The sequence below is a fragment of the Protopterus annectens genome, chromosome 4.part0 (assembly GCF_019279795.1).
Source record: "Protopterus annectens isolate FY-2018-M chromosome 4.part0, PAN1.0, whole genome shotgun sequence".
In the NCBI taxonomy this organism is placed as follows: domain Eukaryota; kingdom Metazoa; phylum Chordata; order Ceratodontiformes; family Protopteridae; genus Protopterus; species Protopterus annectens.
The window spans coordinates 941,994,028-942,017,845 of NC_056733.1; the positions used below are offsets into that span (position 1 = coordinate 941,994,028).

Consider the following 23,818-nt stretch of genomic DNA (forward strand, 5'->3'; position numbering starts at 1 on the left):
TCGGAGTCTGGTAGAGTAGATGTAAAGTAACACCATCTGCCGTTTGTGTCAGATTTATATTCATTTATAGTTTCCTGGAATTGTTTCTTAATTATAATGGCCACACCCTTCGAATTTGTGCTATCACCAGCGCTTATTATAGACCTAATCCATTTTCTATTTTTTACTTTTTCCCACTCAGCATTAGATAGGTGTGTTTCCTGTAAAAAACATACGCTAGCCTGAGATTTAAAAGCAAGGTGTAATAGTAATTTTCTTTTTGCAGTATTTTGTAAGCCATTTATATTCCAAGAGTCAATGGACCAGCTCATGGGCGTTAAAACCAAACAAGGTATAGGCACATGATATAATTAGTATAATTAAAATAATGTGTGAGTACATTAATTTTGTGTTGAGAAGAGTCTACCTTAAGTTTGCGATAGGAAAGACGGGAGATGGAGAACCACTTCTGCTCTTTAACAGCAAAACAGTTGAATGTAGAGAAAAATGCAGCATAATACTTCTTCTGAAATAACCCGGTGCCTACCCACCCGAACCCCTTAAGTGAAGAAGTATATAGACAAACCAAAAAAAACTTTAACAATTCTATACATATATACAAAGAAAATCTCATCCAAAAGATTATCAGACCAGATCTCACTTCGGTGCACATAGAGCCTCCGCGTGTAGAGAATACACCAACTTTCATGTACAGTAAGCCTGACCTAAAGTATATAAATATATATCTGTAAGCCTGAACAGTTAAAACACAATGTATACAAAAATGAAACTCTATGAATACCATACATAACATATTTGTTACTAGAATCAACAATTCTTGTAAAAATGTAATCACAACCGTAATACTGTAACATTGGCATATCACTAAGATCTTGATAGACTTATCTAGTAGTACAGTGTGTTACTAGAGTTTATACCCAATTAAAAGAGGTTGTGACTGTTTAGTTAATGAGCTGTACAGTATAAATACTTATGAAGCATGTTGAATGAAAATATGTTTACACTGAACATATTCCAATAATAACAGAGCTATTTATAAACTAAGAGTCTTGTTGTGTATATGTATCCCACCCTTCATCTGTGTTGACCTTTTGCTAATTTTAAGCAATTCAAATTAATATTTAAATGATCTTAGAAACCCCATTGTAACTACCCCTAGCCTATTAGAATGAATCTTTAACTTATTATAACCATCTAATAACAAACTATGTAATCTGTATGTACCCATGAGTATTTTAAACATGTCTTTCTTTAATACCCATTTCTGTGTTAATGGTTATAAATGGTTATAAAAGCTGTTAGCTACAACTATTACAGTAAAACAGTAAGACACTAAAGGTATGTATGCAAAAATCTCCCACCCCTGTGTCCTTTGTAGTAGGTAAACAATCATATATTATTACAAAGAAAAAGAAAAAATAAGTATTATTATATTGAAAATGTCACTTAGTTGGTTAATTTGCACTGACCAGCTGCACTACGTACAAAAAGTCACTTCCTGGCTTCTAGTACGTGAATTTTGAATAGTTTAGCGTTTATTGTCGTATGTGCTTATGCCTTTAAGCTGCATATTTTATACATACTGGGGCAAAGAACTCTGCTTGTTGAAACATCAGAAGCCCTAACAACAGGAGCTGATCGCTAACCAAAACCATACATATGGAGTATAGAAAACAGTATGCAGGGTTTTTTTTTTTTTTTTTTTAACATAAAGCACTGCAAGCGCGACTGATGGGGGAATGATATCACTGGCATGCATAGTAGAGAGTCACAGCAAAGGATATCCCACTAGGAACCTCGCGGCGAAGGTACGTTCCTTGTTGACACGTGGATCTGCCTTGAAACGGAGAAAAGACTGTTTTGAGTGATTTAAACAGTCCTGGACCTGCTAAACATCTTTTTAAAACGCTGGATAGAAAGCGACTGTGTAGTTGAAGCCTCCGGTGAGTAGATTACAATTAGGAGAGGTACATCTGTAGAAACGCTCGTGTTGGAAGTTTGTGAGCTTATGCTAGTTCAGGAATCTTGCTAAATACTTTTTGAAATGTCTCTCTTGCTTCAATTTGGGATGTTATAGTGTATTTAATATCGTTTTGGTAGAAAATCAGTGTGCTTGGAAAACGCATTTGAAACCTAATGTTTCTTTTGATGAGGTCTGAGCAGAACGGGGCTAATTTTTGTCTGCTCTCTTTAATGGAGACGGGTAGATCTTGTGAGAAGTTAATTTTATGCTTGTTCCACATAAAGTTTTTATTTTTTTTTGCTGCATATAGGATCTGTTGAGCAGTTTGGAAGTTAAGTAATCTTGTGTAAACTTGGCGAGGGGCTGAAGCATCTTGTCTTTTATGCAGTGCGCGGTGTGCTCTCTCAATTGTAATAATGTTTCTTCCATCTTCTGAATGTAGAAGTGATTCAAATATTTGCTTTGTTATAGTAAGCAGGCCTTGGCTATCATAACTTTCAGGGAGACCTCTTATTAGAATATTATTGCGTCTGCTCCTAGCTTCAAGATCTGTAAGTTTTGACTGCAGATCTGACAAGGAGGCTGTTTTGGCACGTAGTTCTTCTGATAGAGACTGTAATTGGAACTCATTAGATTGTACTTTTTGTTCAAGTGTGTCTACCCTATCCACAATTTGATTGATAGATTTTCCTATGGTTGAAAGTTGTTCCGAGAAACTTTGTATAGCTGAGTGGATGGGCTGGAGGGCCTGTTTTAGTTCTTCCATGTGAAAGCCGGGATCTTCTTTGTTACTTGTGTCACTTTTGGAGGATTCAGTATTTTGTTTATTTGTTCTCTGCCTTTTTGAAAGAGCCTCCTTTTCAGGTGAAAAAATTGCTGATGCTTTAGCTTTTATTGTTTGAGTATCCATTGTAATAGAGTCATTTGTTGTTTTAATCTGCCTAGCCATGAGGAGCCGGAGGTATTACAGACAGCAGTAGGCCTCCCTGAATCACTTGGGGAAGAGAAAAAGAGAAAAAGAAAAAAACACTGTGAGAGAGCCAGAGGAGATGAGGATCTGTTTTGCGTTTTTCCCACTTCCAAGGTAATGCAAGTTCCGCAGTTATGAAGGTAAAGCAACTCTTTTTGAAGTAAGTATATCCTAAGAAAAGTATTTGAGGTGAGGAGCTCTGTGCATAAGCTGTACACTAGTCGACCACCATTTTGGAAAGATCACATTCTCCTGTACAAACTGATATAAATCATTGAGGAAGTGTTGTGTGTCATTAAGCACCATTCTAACATTATTTAGCAAGGGGCATAGCTGTTTATCAATATAAATTGAAAAGGGTTCCATCACCCATTTCCTACATGAAACTATTGAAGAGGTGGTAGGACAGAATCTTTATGCACTTTCGTAAGGCTCTGAAGAACAGGTATGACAGGATGTTCAACATTTAAATACTGTGCAAGTTGCTCTGTGCATTGTATGTCCCATATATAATGAAAATCCACTTTATCATAAACATTTGAGTCACTTTTAGTATATTTTGTTTCATGTCCTCCTCAGGATCTATGGCTGGTTGTTCTTCTGATTCTGTTTCTGTGGAGCCATCTTCTGTCTTGCCTCAATTGAGTAATTTTAATACTGATCATATTTTGAAATTACTGTGCCCAGAGGATGAGAATCCTTTGCTGTTTTTTGCCTCTCATGATACTGGAGATGTGATGCCTCAACAGTCTGGTGTGAAGGTACAACAAGAGATTAAAGGTTTGGAAAGTGACTTATTTAAGCTTAAATGCCTTCAGTGGTAGAGACTACACATGGAAGCATGCATGCATCATCGTATAATTCCTAAGGGCCTAAGAATAACTTTAATGCCCACATATGCTGATTTTTATGAGCGTCTGCTTTCTAAATGGCAAAAGTTAAATTTGGAATATAGCTTTGGCTATATCCATTTGCTTATAGATTTCTTTAAACCTGTTGAAAAAGAACTAGCAGCTGCTATTGATGCTAAGAAGCAACATTTTTTTAATAACTTTGACCATGATTCGTGTTTGCTTGCCTTTGATGAGGTAGCTGACAATATTTCTGCCTATGAAAAATAGGCTTAAAAATTAAAAAAATAAGAAAATGGCTTGCGACCAACACGATTTTCTGCAGGGGAATGTTTTTACTTGGTCCTGTTCAAATGAGGCTAGAGACAGTGGCAGTAGTGATGCATTATATACATCTGCTGGTGTACAGGTGCCTTTACAAACTGAGAATTTGAATTTGCCACTTACTGTCTCAGCCTGTGATCAGGTTTCAACGCTACATCATAGACCAGCGGTGTCAGCCGATTCAGTTGATGTAACTTCTGCTTCACAGCAGCAGGACATTAGAAGGAAGACTGTAACGTCGTATCAGGATCTTGGGGATCTTCAACTTCCCCTACCGATAAAGCAAGTGAAACAGACAGAGCAGAACAGGGGAAGGAGCACAAGCAGAGGGAGAAAAAGAGGTCGGTAGCACTTTGAAGAAATGCCGGGTCAGAATCTGAAGTGCATGTGGAACATGATGGAGGGCCCTTGATTATTAATCTATCTAATAAGGTACTGTCTTCAGCTGAGGTTTCACTACTTGAAACGGGATTGACTTTTGTATCTACAGAGAAGTCTGACTTCTCGGAAGTTGCTATTAGTTTAAAATTGTTCATTAGGAATGTTTCATTAAAGTTGTACTTTAATGATATTGAAGTTGTGAATAATGGGTCTATATTACAACGCTGAACTCACAGGAGTCCAAACGTTGTAATATTGAACCCAAATGTTCGAAACATGGAAATAGCGAAGCCACGGAACACTGACTTTTTTTTCCCAGGGAAAAAAAATTGGTGAGCCTTTTTCGCGTCCTTGCTATTTCATCCACTGTGGTACGATCTTGGAGTTGGTATAGTTGAGTAGGGGGGGTGAAGTCCCCCCACATTAGATTAAGTTTAGTGTGCATGTGTTTTTTTTGTACAGGAACAACAATTTTTTTCCCTGGGAAAAAAATCGCTGTTCTGTGTTTTCGTAGTTTTTGGGTTTCAAACTTCACAGTTCAATATTACATAGTTCGGACTCCTGTGAGTTCAATGATGCAATATAGACCCGTGAATAATGCCTCGTTTTTTAGAAAACCGAGCATTTTTCAACCACTGATAGATCCAACTTTAGAAGTATTTAGCAAAATTGTGAGCATGAGCTTTTTACTTTACTTTCTGGCTCAGCCTCTGGTTCTGCTAACATAAAAGGGCATGATTTCTACAATTTGAGTAGAGAAGAGAAGTCTGCATTATCAGCCCTACAAAATGATGATACAATTGCTATTAAGAAGGCCGATAAAGGTGGAGCAACTGTGATTATGGATCGTGATTTCTAAGTGAATTCTATTCTTTCTATGCTTAGTGACTCAAATGTTTATGATAAAGTGGATTTTGATAATATATGGAACATACAATGTTCCGTTTTCTTTACTGTTCATGACTGCCTTGACAATGTTTTAATTAAAGAGCAACTTGCACAGTATTTAAATGTTGAACACATTGTCATACCCATTTTTCGGGGCCTTCCGAAAGTGCATAAAGATTCTGTCCTACCACCTCTTAGGCCAATAGTTTCAGGTAGGAAATGGGTGACTGAACCCTTTTCGATTTATATTGATAAACAGCTACGCCCCTTGCTAAATAATGTTAGAACGGTGCTTAATGACACACACTTCCTCAAGGATTTATATCAGTTTGTACAGGAGAATGCCATCAGTTTAAGTAATTGTCTTCTAGTAACATTAGATGTTGAATCTTTGTTTACTTGTATACCTAATTTGGAGAGCATTAATATGATAAAGTATTTTTAACTAAACATAGTGACTATGGTGACAAACAGATTGATCTCATATGTCTTTTTCCTGAGGTTGTGCTTGAAAACAATATTTTTATGTTTCAAGATGGTTACTACCTACAGAAAGTTGGCGTGGCTATGGGCACCTCCTGTGCCAATAGCTATGCCAACGTGGTGTCAGCTCAATGGGAAGAACAATTTGTTTTCAATAGTGCTTACAAGCCTTCACTGTTGTTTTATAGGAGGTTTGTTGATGATGTGGTTTTGCTTTGGGAAGGGACTGAGATGCAGTTTCTAGCTTTTGTTGATTACCTACATACCACCACATCTTTCCTAAAGTTTACCTGCCATGTATCACCTACGGAAATAACTTTCTTGGATGTGCAAGTGAGTAGAAACACAATGGGTAATTTTGTAACTAGATTATACAGAAAGCCGTGTAGGAGAAACAACATTCTAAGGCATGGTAGTATGCATCCCTCCCATGTGTATAAGAATATTATGAGAACCCAAGGGTGAGGATTTCTCGTCTTAATAATACAGACAATGGCTTTAATAATGACCTTGAAAAACTTTCTAATGATTTTGCTTCTAGGGGCTATAGTACAAGAGATATGAATGCTATGAGGGAAGATATAAAAATTCTGAAGTCCACCTTAACCCTTCCCTACTTTTCTGGTGGGGCAGTCAAAGGACATCAATCTGTAACTAGGAAACCTGATACTATGCCATTAGTTTTGCCCTTTACTAGTGATTTTACAAGAGGTAGACATGTGGTAGATGCAAACTGGGGTATCCTGACCACGGATGACAGGATTAGAGACATTGTGGGTGTTAGACCCAATTTTACTTACAAAAATAAGAAATCCTGGAAACGACGGCTATGCTATAGGGACTATAAAGAAACGCAAGTTGAGATGCCTGTTATACATTAGATTGCTGGCACTTTTCCTTGCGGTAATTGTAGACACTGTCTTTCTGTTGATACATCTAATGTATTTATACATCCTATTTCTAAACAGAAGCTTGTGTTTAACCTGTATACACATTGTAAAACTAGAAATATAATTTATTTAGCAACATGCATGGCATGTGAAAGTTTCTACTTGGGTAAATCAAACACAATGTTTTACGAACAGATCCGTGAACATAAGTATGCTATAAAAAGGGCAGATTTAACAATTGCTCTTGCTAAGCATGTGTTTGAGCTAGGCTCTTCACATTTAAAGTGGTGGAAATAGTATACAAGGGACTAAGAGGTGGTGATTTTGTTAATTTTACAGAAGAGAGGGAACTGTATTGGATCTGTAAGTTGTGTGCTGACAGAAAACCAGGGTTAAATGACAGGGTCTCTTTAAGGCCTGTTTTGAAATCCAGGGATTTACATAAATGATTGTTACAATGTTTTTATTGGTTGTGTAATTGTTTAAAAACCTGAATTGGATGGTGCTTTTTTATTCAGTCTGATGAAGAGCCTTGTATTTGAAAGCGCTTACTGTGTTATTAAATTTGTTTTATCTTAACCGCCTTGGTTGTTGGAACTTCTTTTTGTTTTTTACTTGAATGTTTGCTGTGTTGGAGAGTCCCTACTTTTTATCCTGTTGGAGGTATTTTCTCTTTTAGTAAAACATTTTTTAAACATTTAAGTTCCTACCAGAAAACAAATAATTAGTCCATGGATAAGTGTCCTTTTTGTTACACAGTTTCAGAAATTTCATCATCAGTCCACCAGTTTCAAATGTTTAGCCACAAAACGTCTCTGTCCCAATATGTATAAAAAAAAATCAAATTTCTTGAACTTTAAAACCCAGAACAGTTACCAAATTGTCCCATACATAATATCTGTCTGTTACAGTGTCATGTTTTCTCACAGTTTCTCTTCTCTTCTTTTTAATAACAGTTTTACTTAGTTTGTTGCTGCTATCCTTTTCTGCCAGCTGTTATTGTTATATATGTTTTAGTTACTGCATTATCTGCTACCTCAAAACCAGACACTGTTTGTTGCAGTTTTTCTCTTTTACTTCCTGTCACTGCTGCATACGTTTTAACTGCTGCATTCTCTGATGCCACATCGCATGGTTCCTTTTCCACATTACCATCCTCAGCACTACCAGAAAAGTTATCTGCCTTCTCACCCCATGAAACATTAGAACTGTCCCCTGGATCTTCCTGCTTGATTATTTTTAGTAGAGCATCATCTGCAAGCCCTCCCGATGCCATTTCTTTTATCTGCACCATTTCAGCAGACTCGCTTACTTCCTCCTCCACTGAGACAGTTAAACGCTGATCATTTGTAAAAGCCAGGAATCATTACTTACATTCAGAAGCTCCATATCAAACAATTTTTTCCCAAATTCTCATCTTCCACCTCCAAACTCTCCATAGTTTTCTTACCTTCTCCATTCTGAAGCTTCATTAGGCCTATTTCTTGCTGCTGTAGGAGCTCTCCGGCGCCATCTAGCAGCTCCAAAGAGTAGGGGAAGTTCCTCGATGCTCTGGCCAAATTTCCATTAGTAGTATAAACACCACCTTGGGTCACCTCTGAAAAGAGGCTACTAGCCTAATGGGACTAACCTGGTCAACAGAGAATAAATGAAAAAAATGTTTGGAGCATTTGGTGCCCTTGTGCTGTGCAACATATTGTCTATCTAAAATAATTCATGTAGCAAGGCTTGCATGATCTGTGCTTGGCTAAACTGTGCTCAGGGTATGTGACTGTAAGCACTACTGATGATGTCATTTGCAGGAGTATATGACTTCCCAAAGGATATGATAATGCATTTTTTTTTCACATTTAGTTTTAGGCCATGGTTCTGGCACTAATGATTTGTCTGATCTAGACCTTCTTGAAGGATATCTACTTTGTTGGGTGATTCAATGATTGCCCCCAGCTTGCAGTCGTCAGCAAACTGTCATCCAATGGCCATCCTCATTAGCCTCAACTTCAGAAAAGAATCTTCCAAACAGAGTGGTCCTAGCACTGAGCTCTGTGGTACACCACTAGTAACTGGCCTCTTGCTGGATCTGGATTCACCCACTTTAACCACATGTGTCCTGTCCATGAGCCAATGGCTATACATCTGGTCACATAGGGATTTATGCCCAGTTTTGTGAGTTTATTTATAATAACTGAGTGGCAAATTGTGCCAAATGTCTTGGCCAGGTTGAGGTAGGTGGTATGTACTGTTTTACCCTCATTCATGGCCTTAGTGACTTTCTCAAAAAAATCCACCAGGTTCAATAGGTATGGCCTGCCCTTGACAAAGCTGTACTGGGTTAGGTCCAGTGTTTGGTGGTTTTCTATGTCATTATTAATCAGGTCTACAATTATTCTTTCCATAGATTTACATATAAGACTAGTCAAACATATGGGTCTGAAATTTCCTGAGTCAGTAGATGATCCCCCTTTATGCAGAGGGATGATTGTGGCTGCCTTCCACTCTGTCAGGATAAAGCTAGTCCAGATGCAGTGGTTAAACACATATCCTAATGGGCCTGATAAGTCCTGATTTAAGCTGTTTAAGAGGCAACCTGGTATATTATCAGGCCTCATTAAAGCCGTGTGTTTAGCTTTTGAGAGTGCAATGGCAACCTGTTCTTTGGTGATAATTGCCGGTGGAGTAGTGGAAGGTATTTCGTGGGGGAGACCTGCGGGTGATGAGGTGAAATTTAAGCTGAATTTGTCAGCCGGCAGATTTGCTAAATCTTCCAGCTGAGTATAGGTGATGCCATCTACAACTAATTCTGCACATTGTTGGGTGTTGTCGTTAAGATTGCGGACATAACTGAAAAATGCCTTATGCTTATCCTTATCATTGGAGGCTATTTTTACCTCAAAGTCTGCTTTCAGAGACTTGACTACTTCCCTGATTCAATTGTTTAGACTAACAAGGGACTTTTTGCTCTGTTGTGTGCATTTCTGCTTACTTCTCAACAGGATTTTCCTTCTTTTGTTGTACAACCTATTAATACCAGGGGTCCACAAGAGTGGCTTATTGTTGCGGTTTGACCTGGATTTATTTTGGTCTGGTACTGCTGTTTCTATGCAGTTGTTTATATAGTTGTACAGGGTTCTTGTGTATGCCTCTGGATAGGTTTCTGTGTTTTCTGGATTTGGGGGGAAGCTTGGAACTATGCTGTCCCTTAATAGGGATACTAGTTTTACCTTTATTTCAAGGGAGACCACTTTGTGATCTGATCTTACCAGTTAGGGCATCATACTTAGGGAAGTTCAGCATTCTCCCATAATTGTGAGTACCAGATTTAAGATATGTGTTCCCGTAGTGACAGTGCAGACTGCTCCAGGGCATTAGAATTTACAAAGTCAAGAAATCTTTGGGCCTGCATGTTAGTGGTCGTGTGTGCCTCCCAATTAAGCGAGAATTAGATAAAATCACCCATGAGTATGGTATTGGGCTGGATAATGAGTGATTCTAGTAATGTCTGGTATGATGTATGGGTTTCCTGCTTCATGGTGGGGGAACTGTAGCTAACAAGAATATGGTAATGGATTCTTCCTATGGTTAGTTGGACATGGAGTAACTCAAGCATGTCATATTGTATGACCAGCCTTGAGGTGTGTGTATCGTTTATGTACATAGATACACCTCTGCATTTTGCTCTTTCTTGTTCAGTGGATGATCAGAATGTATGAAAGGCATCATAGCCATGCTCTGCCTGGGTGCTTTCTGTGGCTTTGAACCATGTTTCAGTAACTCCACAGATGTCAGCATTCTGGAGTGAGGAGAGCTTCCAGGAAGTGCAGTTTCTAGTTGAGACTCCTAGCATTGATCATTAACACCTTTAGTTTCTTCTGAGTAGGTTTTGTTGTTGGAAGGTTTGTCTGTTTGGCAATGCCTAAAAAAGACACTATGGGGTGGATAATGTTTTTGCAAATATCCAAAAGCTTGGGGTTGACATGTGAAGACCATCCCTGGCAAAGCAGAGTGGCCTGTCATCAATGTCCTTCCAGGCTGGAACATATTGGACCCCTGTGGACTGACACCAGCAGCTAACCCAGTTGTTAAAGTCAATCATTTCCTGCTGGTATTGTGGCATCATCCTTAGAGACAGTAGAATTTTGCTCAACATTAGGCTTATACCTGCCATTGAAGCATATTCTGAGAGCTCAATTATGTCTCTCTTCATATAGTCCAAGGAAGTACATTGCAGGTCATTCACACCCATCTGGACTATGACTGAGTCATACTGGTACTTATGGGTAAGTGACCTGAATGCTTGCATAATCTGGTGAATCCTGGCCCCTGATACACAACTAACTATAACCTTCCTCTTATCTAGCCTGGTAAGAAGGGCATCAGTGTGTCTCACAATGAAGTCTCCCATGACCTGAACATTGAGTTGTGGAGTGTTTCACCTTAGGGGCTTGGTAGTTGACACACAATGAGATGTGACTTTATGTGTTGTGATAGGAATTGTCTTGTTTGTGTGCCTGCAGAGTTTCTGAGGACTGTGCCTGAGAGGCCCTTGAGGTTTGGTTAAGTTACACGTGAGAACCTTTGCATACGTGGGTCTATGTGTGTGGTCCTTTGTGGGTGTGGTGGGTGATGTGTGTGAGTCAATGACAACCTATTTGCTGTTGTTTTTTGTGTCTGTATGTTAGAGTCTAGCCTCCAGTGTCAATGTGTAACTATATCCCTCACATACTGTATTTGTCTGTTTGAGAATTAAGTGGTTGGCAGTTTACATAAGACAATTGTTACATTGCCTTAGGATTCTCATATCCACCAAACATGATGCAGAGATAGCAGGAAAGTGCATGTCCACGGTTGTAGGTCCTAATGTTCATAGATTCATAAGTTCATAGGTGTTTACTAGGCTAACAACCACAAAGGCCCTTTTAAGCCTAGCCATGCACCCCAAATCTCTGACAAGTTCTGATACCATTTCTAAGTGTAAGCAGGGGCCTGGGGGATGAACCATTTACAGATTGCCTGCATCTATTAGAGACATAGGTGCCAAACCAGGGATGAGTTTCTTGTTCCTCATCCAATTGTCCAAGTTGTAGTTGAATTGGGTTTGGGAGGATCTCTGCTTCACATGGATATGGAGCCTGTTCCAGAAACAGGATAGTCTCTGGGATTTATACCTCTTTCTCCAGCAGGTCCTATTTATATCACAGGCAAAGTTTAAGTCTTTAGAGTGGGTAATTCTGGTGCTGTTTGTTCTGTGGATATGCAGGAGGTCCATCAGAGTGGGGTTTGACAATGCCCTGTATGCCAGGCATAGATCTCCCCTCAAAAGCCTGTGTGTATTTGCAAGGGATAGGAGTGGAGGGTACTTGTAAATGGATAAGGAAAGAGTGCTTACTTGGTGTAATCCTCAGCGAATCTAATCAGCAATGCTGTCCAGTGCCTAAACCAGATGCTCTCTGAGCAGCAATAGTCTCGGGTGCTATAATAAGGTATAATAGACCTAAATAGTTCTAAATGAATGTGTAAATGCTGCTCACTGTGCAAACTAGTTACCAGAAACACAGGACTGAGGTAAAGTTCTGAGGTGTTTTTTTTTTAGGGAAATTTCAACTTCTGGTGGTTTCAAGTATACAAAGCACCAGTAACCACCACTGCAAGAAAAGCAGCTTCAAATTTGAGGATTATATACAATCAGAAAAAAAGCAAGTTTTACACTAACTATGCCCAAGACCAATCAGGTAAGCACACAATGAGCTTTCCATCAGCAATTCCCAGCTCAGACAGGTGAAATCAGCCCTCTACTGCAACAAGAGAGCAGACTTTGACCCTTTTAATGTAAAATGACTAGTTTGGAGCCCAAGTGGTCCTCAAATAGATGCCTAATACTAACTAAGAAACACTAGATACAGCGTATTTCAGTGTAGAACAGCAGCCCTTACAGCAATTTGAAAATCTAATGTTAAACTTTAAAGAAGTGCAAAACAAAATAATAAATAGTACAGTAAACGTTCACAGTATAATGAAAATAAGCAATGTTTCCAGATATTTGCATCTCTACAGGGCACTGGCCCAGCGAGCAGCTCCGTGCAAATGTGACAAATTTCTACCAGCACTGCAAATCAGAAATCTGACTACTGAGCCATCTGACCAATAAAACAACTACACTTACAGCCCTTTTCTGTACTTTCCACCTCAGATACACCAGTAAATACCTACTGCCACTAGATAAATAATCCCAGTCCTCTTAATGTAAAAGCACAGTAAAGGAGTACCTGGAGTAAAATGCTACTACAAACGTAAAGATATGGATACAGCAGTGTCCTTTAACAGCTTATAAAAGTGTGATTATTCAATAAAAGTATTTCACTTTGTAGAAATGAGCCAAGAGCCCCTCAATTGTGCAGAATTTATAAAGATGCTAAAAACAAGGTAAGCCGATTAATAAGCCCTCCAGCCAAAAAAAAAAAAATCAACAGCTATATGCAGGAATCTCTAGTGTGTTTCCCCAACGTATACAGAACATGCCATCACCCACTATCACTAGATGGAAAATCCTCTGTCATGTTGATGTAAAAACACAGAAAAAAGCTTGCTGAAGTGTAAAAGTACACTACTTTATCCGGCAGTTAGCTAGATAATGAATTTAGATCAAGTAAATCAGTAGAACAGACAATGAGAGGCTAAATGCACTATTTTTCAAAATAAGCACAAGGAAAGTCAAATAAATAATTCAAGACATAAACAGTAGTGTAGAAAGGGAGGAGCTTATAAAGTTCAATTTACAGTAAAGGTGGGCAGCTTAAACTCACCATGTTTAGAAAGTAAATCAAGGAATGGGAGAGTGGGTAGGAAAAATAACTAAAAGGGAGTCACCAACAGTGTTTGTAGTTTTTGAAGGCTTTGAGTTTTATCAGGAAAGACAAAGCCACAGATATTCTCTGTGTATTTAAATATAACTCAAGAAACAAATTAATTGAAATTAAAAAACATGTGAAATATGCAGCCTGGGTAAGTTAAGTGTCTATCTGCCACAGAGAATAAAAACACCAGGCCAAGCAGATTTCTTAAATCAGAAAAAAATGGATCAGGTAAAACAGAAAGCAGCTGTATCAGTTTAAACAACTCACAGACAAAAAAACTAGATTTACTTTTCTAATCTAGCAGGGAGTTAACACCAGTGCTTATTGTTTCTGCAGGCCTTGAGGATTATGAGAAAAGATAAAGTTACAGATATTCTATATGAATTTAAGTATCTTTCAAGAAACAAATTAACCCATGAAAAAAAAAACATGAAATGTGCAGCCTGGGTAACTTAAGTATTTGTTTGCAACACAGAAGAAAATACCAGGCCAGGCAGATTTTTTAAAACAGAAACCAAAATGGAGCAGGTAAAGCTGAAAGCAGCTGCATCAGTTTAAACAACTGACAGACACAAAATAGATTTACTTCCCTCACCCAACAGGGAGTCACCAATACCACCTCTCTGTGAAAGGGTAGAGGAGCAAGATTCCTAGGAGGCAGGACTAGGAAGGAATAAGACTACCATCCCAGCATTTACCAATTTAATCCCTCTTAGGGTGATGGGATAGCAGTGCTGTTGCTGCACACCATATGCGGTTCTGCCCCCTCCCTCCCCCACCCCACCTGTGATGTGCAGGATATGCTATCACAACCACATCTTTCCCTGAACTTCAAAATAAAGTGCAGGAGATATTTCCTGCCTTTGTAATGAATTGTATATATACGCTCGTGTGTGTGTGTGTGTGTGTGTGTGTGTGTGTGTGTGTGTGTGTGTGTGTGTGTGTGTGTGTATATATATATATATATATATATATATATATATATATACGGGTCTACTTTGTTTCACTGAAAACTCATTTGACTGAATCACATTTCACTGAATGCAAGTACTGTTGGGCAAATAAAACGTATATGCCCTTTTCCCCACTATAGTGCGATCCTGGAGTATATATTGTTGGGGGGGCACACACACCCACGCCCCCCCCAATGTGGGGGGCTGTGAACCCCACATCCCCATTACTATATATACTAACTCCAGGATCACACTACAGTGGGGAAAAGGGCATATATGTTTTATTTGTTCTACAGTACTTACATTAATTGAAATGTGATTCAGTGAAATGAGTTGTCATTGATTTGAGCTTTCTGTGATTTTTTGAGGGTGAATTGAAATTCAGTGAAATGAGTTTTCAGTGAATCAAAGTAGACCCATATGTACACATATATATTTATATTTTAATGTTTCATTATGTACATTTTTGCAGCTTTTCTCCTTGGGTCCCCACTGAAAAGGGGTCTGCAACTCAGTCGGACTTTCTCTGTGAATAAAAGCAAATAAATAAATAAAGGTATCTCCTGAGCTCTTGATCTCCAGTAAAAGCTGAACTGGTCAGTTAGCGGTAGGTCTTATACCTTCACTCCAAAGTAACTGTTCAGGCCGTACGCAGGCTACAGCTGGTTCCCACCAAGTCCCTCCCTACTGGGAGCTCATGCTCAGTTTTGAACCTAAACCATCATACATACAAATGGACACCTTATCTCTTTACCACTGGATTGACTCTCCTTAAATATAATATAAAGAATGCCTGAAAGGTGTTAAACAGAAAACAAGATGACAACACGTTCTTCTTTTCTATTTGAAAAGAGTACCAAAGCGTGCAAAATGTTTGGCTTCTCAACAGCAGAACTTACTCCCTCAGGGAATGGGATGGGATTTCATAGTAGAGGAGACACCCTCTTTTATGTCATTAGGCCATGTGAACACCAGTGCTTTGTTATGCCAGTGTGGTGGTGTGTTATATGTAATCACAGTAATGGTTTCAGAATTACTGCTAATGTCCGAGTACCTTCAAGTATAATCTAGTGACAGAGAATGCCCTAAATAGGAAGAGGAAACAAGTAATAAGTGATGTGAGGGACACAGAGAAAGGACACTTCACAATATAATTGCATTACTTATGAAAACAAACAGAGAAACACAATTATCATCACTGTCTGTTATTTCCTATAATATGATACCAAAATAAAATAAAGCCTGTAAGCTGTTAATGCAGTCTCTTTCTTTTATTCCCACCTTTGAGCTGCTACAAAACTATGCATTTGGGACTGCTCAGAGCCCTTCTTCAAATACTATTGTGAACAATGAAAATACAACACACCTCTCCGGCTCATGTTTCTGTCTCCTAAAATACAAATGTAGAATGACTTGTTACTTGGAAAACTAGTCTGTCAGCTGCTACAAGGAAAGTTTACTTGGTTATCCATATGATCAAAAAGCCATTAGTGCATTTTATTTAAGCAACAGTGTATTAAAATCCGTTATCTTCCTGTAACCATACCTTTAAAACCTGGACTCCGGGTCGTGTCGGATATTCAAATGTTACATTTTGGAATTCAATATGACCTTCTATCTGTTCTAGTTTAAATGTACCATCCTGCTTCATTGTTGGGACACGATCAATAAATTCAAAGACTTTCTCTGCAGCTCCTGCCCCCTGCATTAATCCAGTGTAGACAGAGCCCATATTCTGAAATAAAAGGTAAACTGGTAAATTCATGTTGCTGTCTATTAGTCATATTTATGTGCTCTGCCAAATCACTAAGAATCATGTATTATTGCCAGCTGTTGGACATTTATATTTTTAATGGAGCAGGTTTATCTTCTTGGACTGCCCACCCTAAGATGTGTACATCATATCAATGACATACCTCGAAATATTTTTAAATAGCTACATTCTAAAGTTAGCTGTGTTGGCATGGGGGGGGGGGTAACACACTGGCTAAAGATCCCGAAGTGATTAGTGGTCTAGGAGTCTGAGTTGGAGTGGGAAGGATGGATATGCCTACCCTGTGGAGATGTGGACAGAGCAGGTCATGGGATTGCGTGATTCCTCAGTGAAGGGGCCGGTAAACCTCCATTTGCTTACTGTGTGAGTTGGAGCAAGTCATTTAAACAGACAGTACTGCAAAGTTGCCCCTGAAAAGTTATGCTTTGTGTATTGGGTTTACTTGGTCAATAAATAAATAAATAAAATAAAACAAAAAGTAAAAATGCAGATACAACCCAAAGACATGCATTTGAAATGCAGATACAACCCAAGGACATGCATTTGGCACACCAAGCCACTGTTTGGCACTTGCCTTTATCATGGATGCATCAAAACACGTGCTTGTATGAGGAAGGCATAGTGCAGGTCACACATGGTGAGGGTACAGCCATACCACAAAATCTCTGATGGCTGCTGCAGGTCACTCTCACCCATGAGGAATGAATAAACTGGCCATGGTATGATGGTATGGGAGGGCTGATGGACAGCAGGCAGTGGGTAGAAAAATTACATAAAAAACTGCAAACACTTCATGCACTGAAAATAAACAGTAAATCCCTTAATAAACCCCAACTGTATGTGTCTAACATTAGTTTAACAAAACAAATTAAAACTAATTAAAATGAATATAAACACACCACAATCCTACTAGTAAAAGTTTATCAGCTACCATTAAAAAGCTAAGCCCTGCATCAAATGCAGCAGACCAAAATCAAAAGTGGATGTCACTACACCTTGTACTTTGTAGTCATACCAACTTGCATTTCTACATAGCTTACATTCCTGCGCATCCTCAGTAACCATATTACAACTAATACCTGACGTATTTGTTAACGGGATACCACACAACACAATACTAATAGGCTGACTAATATTCATGATGGCACTACTCCCAGGCACCCATTTAATCAAATGTTTCTGTTCCAGTTTGGACCAACCAGTAAAAGAACTTACAAGATCCAATCAAATGACAGACAATAACTACATTCTTAACCTCATTATAACCAACTTAAAAAACAGAATGCAAAGAAGTCAGTGTACTGTTGTACATTCTAACTGATCACTGCTCAATTCTTTTTACTTGGTCCTTCCATGAAACCACCTTGTATCATCTTCTCCTAACTATTCTCAGAAACTAAACAGCAACTACTAAATGAGAACCTTTGAAACAGGTTGGCGCCCGTGTCCCTCCTAGACAGAGGAAATCATTATTAACTACCATAGACCCTTACCTCTGCAAGCTTCACTTACATAACCACCGACAATTGGGGCAACCCAGGATAAATATGGCTAGGCTTGCAAGGACTCTAGGGCCGTTAGCCTAGTAACCTTCTATGAACCTATGAACTATTGATTGACCTATAATTTATAATTGTGCAGGTCCAAACATAGCCTTTGGCTACTTCTTGGAAACTTTAAGCCAGACTCAAGACTCCATCTTCCCACCTGCAAAAAGGAGGTCAACAGGACACAAATATACTGGGTTTTCACAACAATTAAAACAACTGTTTTAATCTAGGGATTCATCCTGGAATGAGTAGAAACAGTAACCCTCCAACAATCAATGACATGAAACATACTACCACCTCAGGAGAAGGGTCAAAACTGTCCTCAGTACAGTAACTGACAGATAGACTACACTAGTCTCCAGCCCAAAACACTTCTAGAAGGAGCTAAAATCTTTAACATCTGACACTATACAATCAGCCAATAATACAACAGGAAGCCTTAACTTTGTTAAAGCCAATACAGGCTTCCTAATACATGCTATTAATGATCTAACTAAAGACTATGTGCATGTTCAGACCCACCCGCTATTTAGCAATACAACACAACATTCCTAAATATAGTCCTCCCAAGTGTGCAACCAAATGATCTGGGAAAAATGCTCATCTTATGCTAAATTGGATGTTTTTTGTTGGAATAAAACTTATTTTTTTCCATCCAAAACTACAAATGAATTTGCATCAGCAGGTAGCTTGTCAAAACCTTATAAAAATACAACTAGTGCAAAATGGATATACAAATCACAGCAAAAGAACACTGAATAGAAATTACTTAGCATAAGTAAATAAATTATAAATTACTGCTACTACTGCAACAGTCAGATTAATTATGATAATTGCACAATACATGATATGACTAGTAGGTGTCATTTATTTCCCCTTTACTAGTAGACTGTTTAGGGGTCTACCTTGCATTACCGAAATTACACTTTACCGAACTTTAAAATGACGAGACAACTACTCTGACAACCAACTTTAACGAAGGTTCACATAATCAGAATTTTAATCCGGGAAGGGAGGCAGTTGGCCAACATGGGAAAATTTGCCCTTTTCTCCACTATAATGCAATCTCAGAGTTGGTATATTTAGTTATGGGGTGTGGGTGGCATGGGGGAGTGGGAGTGAAGCCCACCACTTAAGTTAATTTGATATGCTTCGATGTGTTTGTTTTGTAATGTTGGCCCACTGCCTCCTTTCCCAGATTAAAATTCCAATGATGTGACCATTTGTGAAAGTAGGTTTTCTGAGTAGTCGTCTTGTGGCTTTAAAATTCGGTAAAGTGTAATTTTGGTAATGCAATGTAGACCCTATTTTGGAGCTGTCTCAGCCCCTGCCTGCATACAGCATTTACCTTCTCCATATCCACTAACTCGATAAGTAGGGAAATAGATCTTCTACTGTAGGCATTATTTCCATTTCTTTGTTACACATTTTTTGACTAGTAATGACATTGTAATAACAGAAGCGCACACTGTCAGTGGCATTAAGCCTCTGGTTAATCCTAGCAGAAAAAAAGTTTAGGGCTTAGAGGTCAGTGACTGCCTAAAACCTTGTCTAACATATCCTGTACATAGGATTTGAACAAAGAAAGGGTAGGGCAATCCCAAAATGTGTGTCTCCAATCTCCATAGACAAAAGTGTCACACCTCCAGCGCACACCCAGAACCCAGAGTCGGAGGCATATTTTTGTGCAAGTTGAAGTGCCGCTGCCTGACTGATCATAGGAGCCTGAGCATCCGCTTTGCAGCCAAGCCTGAATCACTCAGATAAAATAACATGCCCAGCAATAGCAATCCTGTGCAAATGTCCAATTTTGTATGTGGGAGAGCTTTGTTTAGCCCTACTGGCAAAAAGCCATGACACGAAGATTAAGTCAACAACCTCTCTGCAATTAGGCGTAATCTGCAGATGACCTTAAAGCCAGTTAAATAATGTGCTGGAGATGCAGCATAAAACAGCTGCTGGAACTGAACCCAGAGCATGATAGAGTTTCCCACTAGCAGCTGTTCCCAATATTGTAAATCTGAAAGATAACCTAACTCAACACGGATCCCTTGTGTGGTATTACAAAAGGAGGCTGAATATTTCATAGTATAAAAAAATGCAGCCTAAGGGGTCACTTTGTAATGCTGAATGGACAACGAGTATATGCATAACAGAACAAGGAGAGGGGTGTGCAGGCCCGCCAGTGTGCACAGTCCTCATTCTCTTGAAAACACCAGTCTTACCACCCAGACCTGATAAAGCAATTCTTTTCCAAACTGGAATGTAGTACACTTAAGTCACACTCCAAAAGGTTGTAAATTGAGTGGGTTTGATGTATAGCTCCAAGTCTGATAACACCAGACCGCCCTCCTCAGAGGGATGATCAACACCCACTAAGGTATCCTATGTGCCACCCTGGCCAATATAAAGCCCAATATAACATTACGAATCTGGGGAAGAACTTTGTCTGAAAAGGAGCCAAACAGGCCCCAGACTTGATACACATTTAGGGCAATATAAACCAGGCCACCTCCTGGATCTTCTGAGGAAGATCCTGACAAATCAGCTTCCATTTACAAACTAGGCCCCGTGTTTTCTGCATCAGTCTGTACAAATTAACATGGAAGGTTTGGGAGACAGAAAGTGCAAACAGTAATCCGAAATATTTAATAGGCCCCTGAATCCACAGAAATGGAAAATCCTGTAAAATAGTTGGCAAAGATATATATATATAATTAAGACAGAGGGACTGGGTTTTATGAATATTAATCTTGTATCCTGTGGCATTTCCAAAGTCAGACAACATATCCATATGTTTATATAACTGTGCAGGTTCTGAAAAATATAGGAATAGATCATGAGCATAAAATGAGAGATTATAGTCCATCCCTCTAATGCAATAAGGTTTTATTGTGGATTCCCTGCATTTGCATGCAAGGAGCTCAAGATACAAGTTAAATAAAGCTGAGGAATTGGGGCAGCCTTGCTGACTGACTTGCATGACTGGAAGAGAAGGGGAAAGGTATGGAGCAAGCTTGCACCATGGTATAGACTATGTAAAACCTTGATTAGATGTAAGGGAAGTCCAACCTCCTGTGGGATGCAAAAAGAGAAGACCAGTTACACCTTATCAAGTGCCTTTTCTGTATCAAGACTAACTCAGTCAGTGGCATGTGCTTTCCTTCTGGATCCCCAAGAAGTAGATATGTTTTCAGAAGGTTATCATGGGTTGAATACTCTGGTAGGAAGCCCATCTGGTCTGGCTAGATAATGGGACAGAAGGTCTTAACAAAACAAGTGCCCAAGATCAACATAAATGTTTTATTGTCGTGGTTCATCATGGATATGGGTCTGTATGATCATAGGCAGAAAGAGTCCTTTTCAGGTTTCAGAATTATAGATGCAACCACCTGGTATCAAAAGGCTGGAGTTTCAATTCCATCCAGCAATTCACTGTACAGTGTTAAGGAGGTGAGTTAATAATCTGTCATCCCTTTCTCTCCAAGTCAACAAATCCTCAGAGAGACTGTCTGGACTGGGAGCTTTATTTTTGGGAGTTGAATCAAGTGTGTCTTTGAACTGTTGCAGCTCTACAGGCCTGTCCAGTTTTCCCAACCCATCAGGGCCAAGGGTACAGATATGGATGGAATCCTGCTATTGTGAGATTTGGTCCTCCCCAACTCTGAGTGTATTGATTGACGTATAGCCAGAGTAGAAATAGAGGTGTGCATTTGAACAGTGGTAAGTAGGTCACCTCAGAGGTATCATGACTATTCACTGGCTGCAACTGTGAGTCCGTATCCCCACAGACAATTGTTTGAATTGAGGACTATTTTAATTTCTGGTTAGTCTGCTCAGAGGACAAAAATGTCTGTAGTCCACCAGGTAGCCAAATTTTAAGCTGGGCAGGGTACAGTAGACAGAATCTCCATTCATTTTCCCCGAACACCCTGATAGCTTCTCTGGACATCACTCTTCTGAAAAGGGTTTCAGGGTCATAGTCATTTCCTGCATAAACCCAGGCACCATTAAATGTTAGTTGTTTCCCCAGCTGCCATAGCTGACTTGAAAACTTGATCATTTAAGGCATAGGTAGCAAACCTAACCAGCAGAGGTTGATGAGTCCTTCTGTGGCAGTGGGTATAAAAATCCCATGTGTCTGTTCTATGGTAATATTCTCATGAGGGATACCAGTCCACTCCACAATCCTGCCAAGGATAAAAGCAGCACAGTCCTGAGATTCCACTGATTCTGGGATCCTTATAATTTTAATTTTTTTTCCTGGAACTTTAATCCTCAAAGTCAATCAGTGCTCCTCTCCACAGTCAAGCCACTCCTAGGTTTCCTCTAACTTCTTTTCCAAAATCACAGTGTTGATGGTGTTAAATGAAAGCTGGTCAGAGAGCTCAGAGAGTGCCTGTTCCATGTGATGTAGTTTGCTATCATTGCGAGATAAACATTCATGCAAGGTGGAGGTTAACCATTGCAGTTCATTCCATATGAGGTCAAATTTCTTATCCATTGCCTCCATCAGATAGTCTGGGCTGCTTTACTTAGCAGGAGCCTCTGCAGATGCAGCGGCAGGAGCTGGCACGGCTGAAGTGTGCGAAAAACGTTGTGCTTCACTCCTCTTCTTGTTTTTTCTGTTCATCATTCCCAATTTATTACAAATGTTGTGGGCTTCTGCTGTTTGAATATAAAAAAAATGAATAGAACGCTGGTCGCACAATACATGCAATTCCCTTATAATAGGAGGGGGAGGAGAGAACAGTACCAGAAGTGTATCTTACTCTATTAGCATGTGACCAGAACACAATAACATGTTTATGGATCAAGAAGAAACGAGCCTGAGGAACTCATTTTAACAAAAGGAACTGAGTTACTTTTTTACTGTGCTTGGATTAAATTATTCTTAACTTAGTTGTATGCCAGGTACTCATGCCTGCCTTTGAATTAAGTTTCCTTTTAAACTATTATTCTGGGTCCCCAAGTACACTTGGGGATGGGATTCTTACTGCCATCTATTTATTAGCTGGATTATGTATACTAAAAAACAAAATATGGCCTCTCTCTACATTCCAGCTCAAACACACATAAATACAAACTACTATAAACACAATCTGCAGATCGGCTCCTTATGCTCAACCCTAAACTCGTCACTGACAACTGAGGGCAGGGAGGGTTGGTATAATGGTTAAGGTGTTTAGCTTACAGACACAAGGTACAGGGTTTGATTCTCACCTTTGAAAAGGAAATTGACTAAGCCTGAAAATGGCCTACAAGGGCAGCTAGAATAGTGCTTACCTATGAACCAATGAATGCAACTGACAACTCATAAATGACAGAGCCACATATTGACTTACCTGTCAAATCTAAAAGCTGTTAATAATGGGACAATGTCACCCCCCCCCGAAAACAAAATTACATATCAAGCACCCTAACTACACTCTTAGAGATAACCAAGAAGATAGCATTATCCTTATCAGATCTCATTTTAAACCAAGAAGATAGCCTTATCAGATCTCATTTTAAACCAAGAAGATAGCATTATCCTTATCAGATCTCATTTTAAACCTAACCAAGAAGATAGCCTTATCCTTATCTGATCTCATTTTAAAACCTAACCAAGAAGATAGCCTTATCCTTATCAGATCTCATTTTAAAACCTAACCAAGAAGATAGCCTTATCCTTATCAGATCTCATTTTAAAACCTAACCAAGAAGATAGCATTATCCTTATCAGATCTAATTTTAAACCTAACCAAGAAGATAGCCTTATCCTTATCAGATCTCATTTTAAAACCTAACCAAGAAGATAGCCTTATCCTTATCAGATCTCATTTTAAAACCTAACCAAGAAGATAGCCTTATCCTTATCAGATCTCATTTTAAAACCTAACCAAGAAGATAGCCTTATCCTTATCAGATCTCATTTTAAACCAAGAAGATAGCCTTATC

The 23,818-nt window shown here is 39.0% G+C and overlaps 1 protein-coding gene across 1 annotated transcript in view; it reads right to left on the bottom strand.

Moving 5' to 3' along the window:
* Positions 1–23,818, bottom strand: part of ABCB9 (ATP binding cassette subfamily B member 9) — a 713,793-nt gene that overhangs the window by 249,133 nt on the left and 440,842 nt on the right. Inside the window, exon 7 of the mRNA XM_044068918.1 lies at positions 16,101–16,289. Coding sequence (XP_043924853.1) covers positions 16,101–16,289 — 189 coding nt within the window. The remainder of the gene's footprint in view (positions 1–16,100; positions 16,290–23,818) is intronic.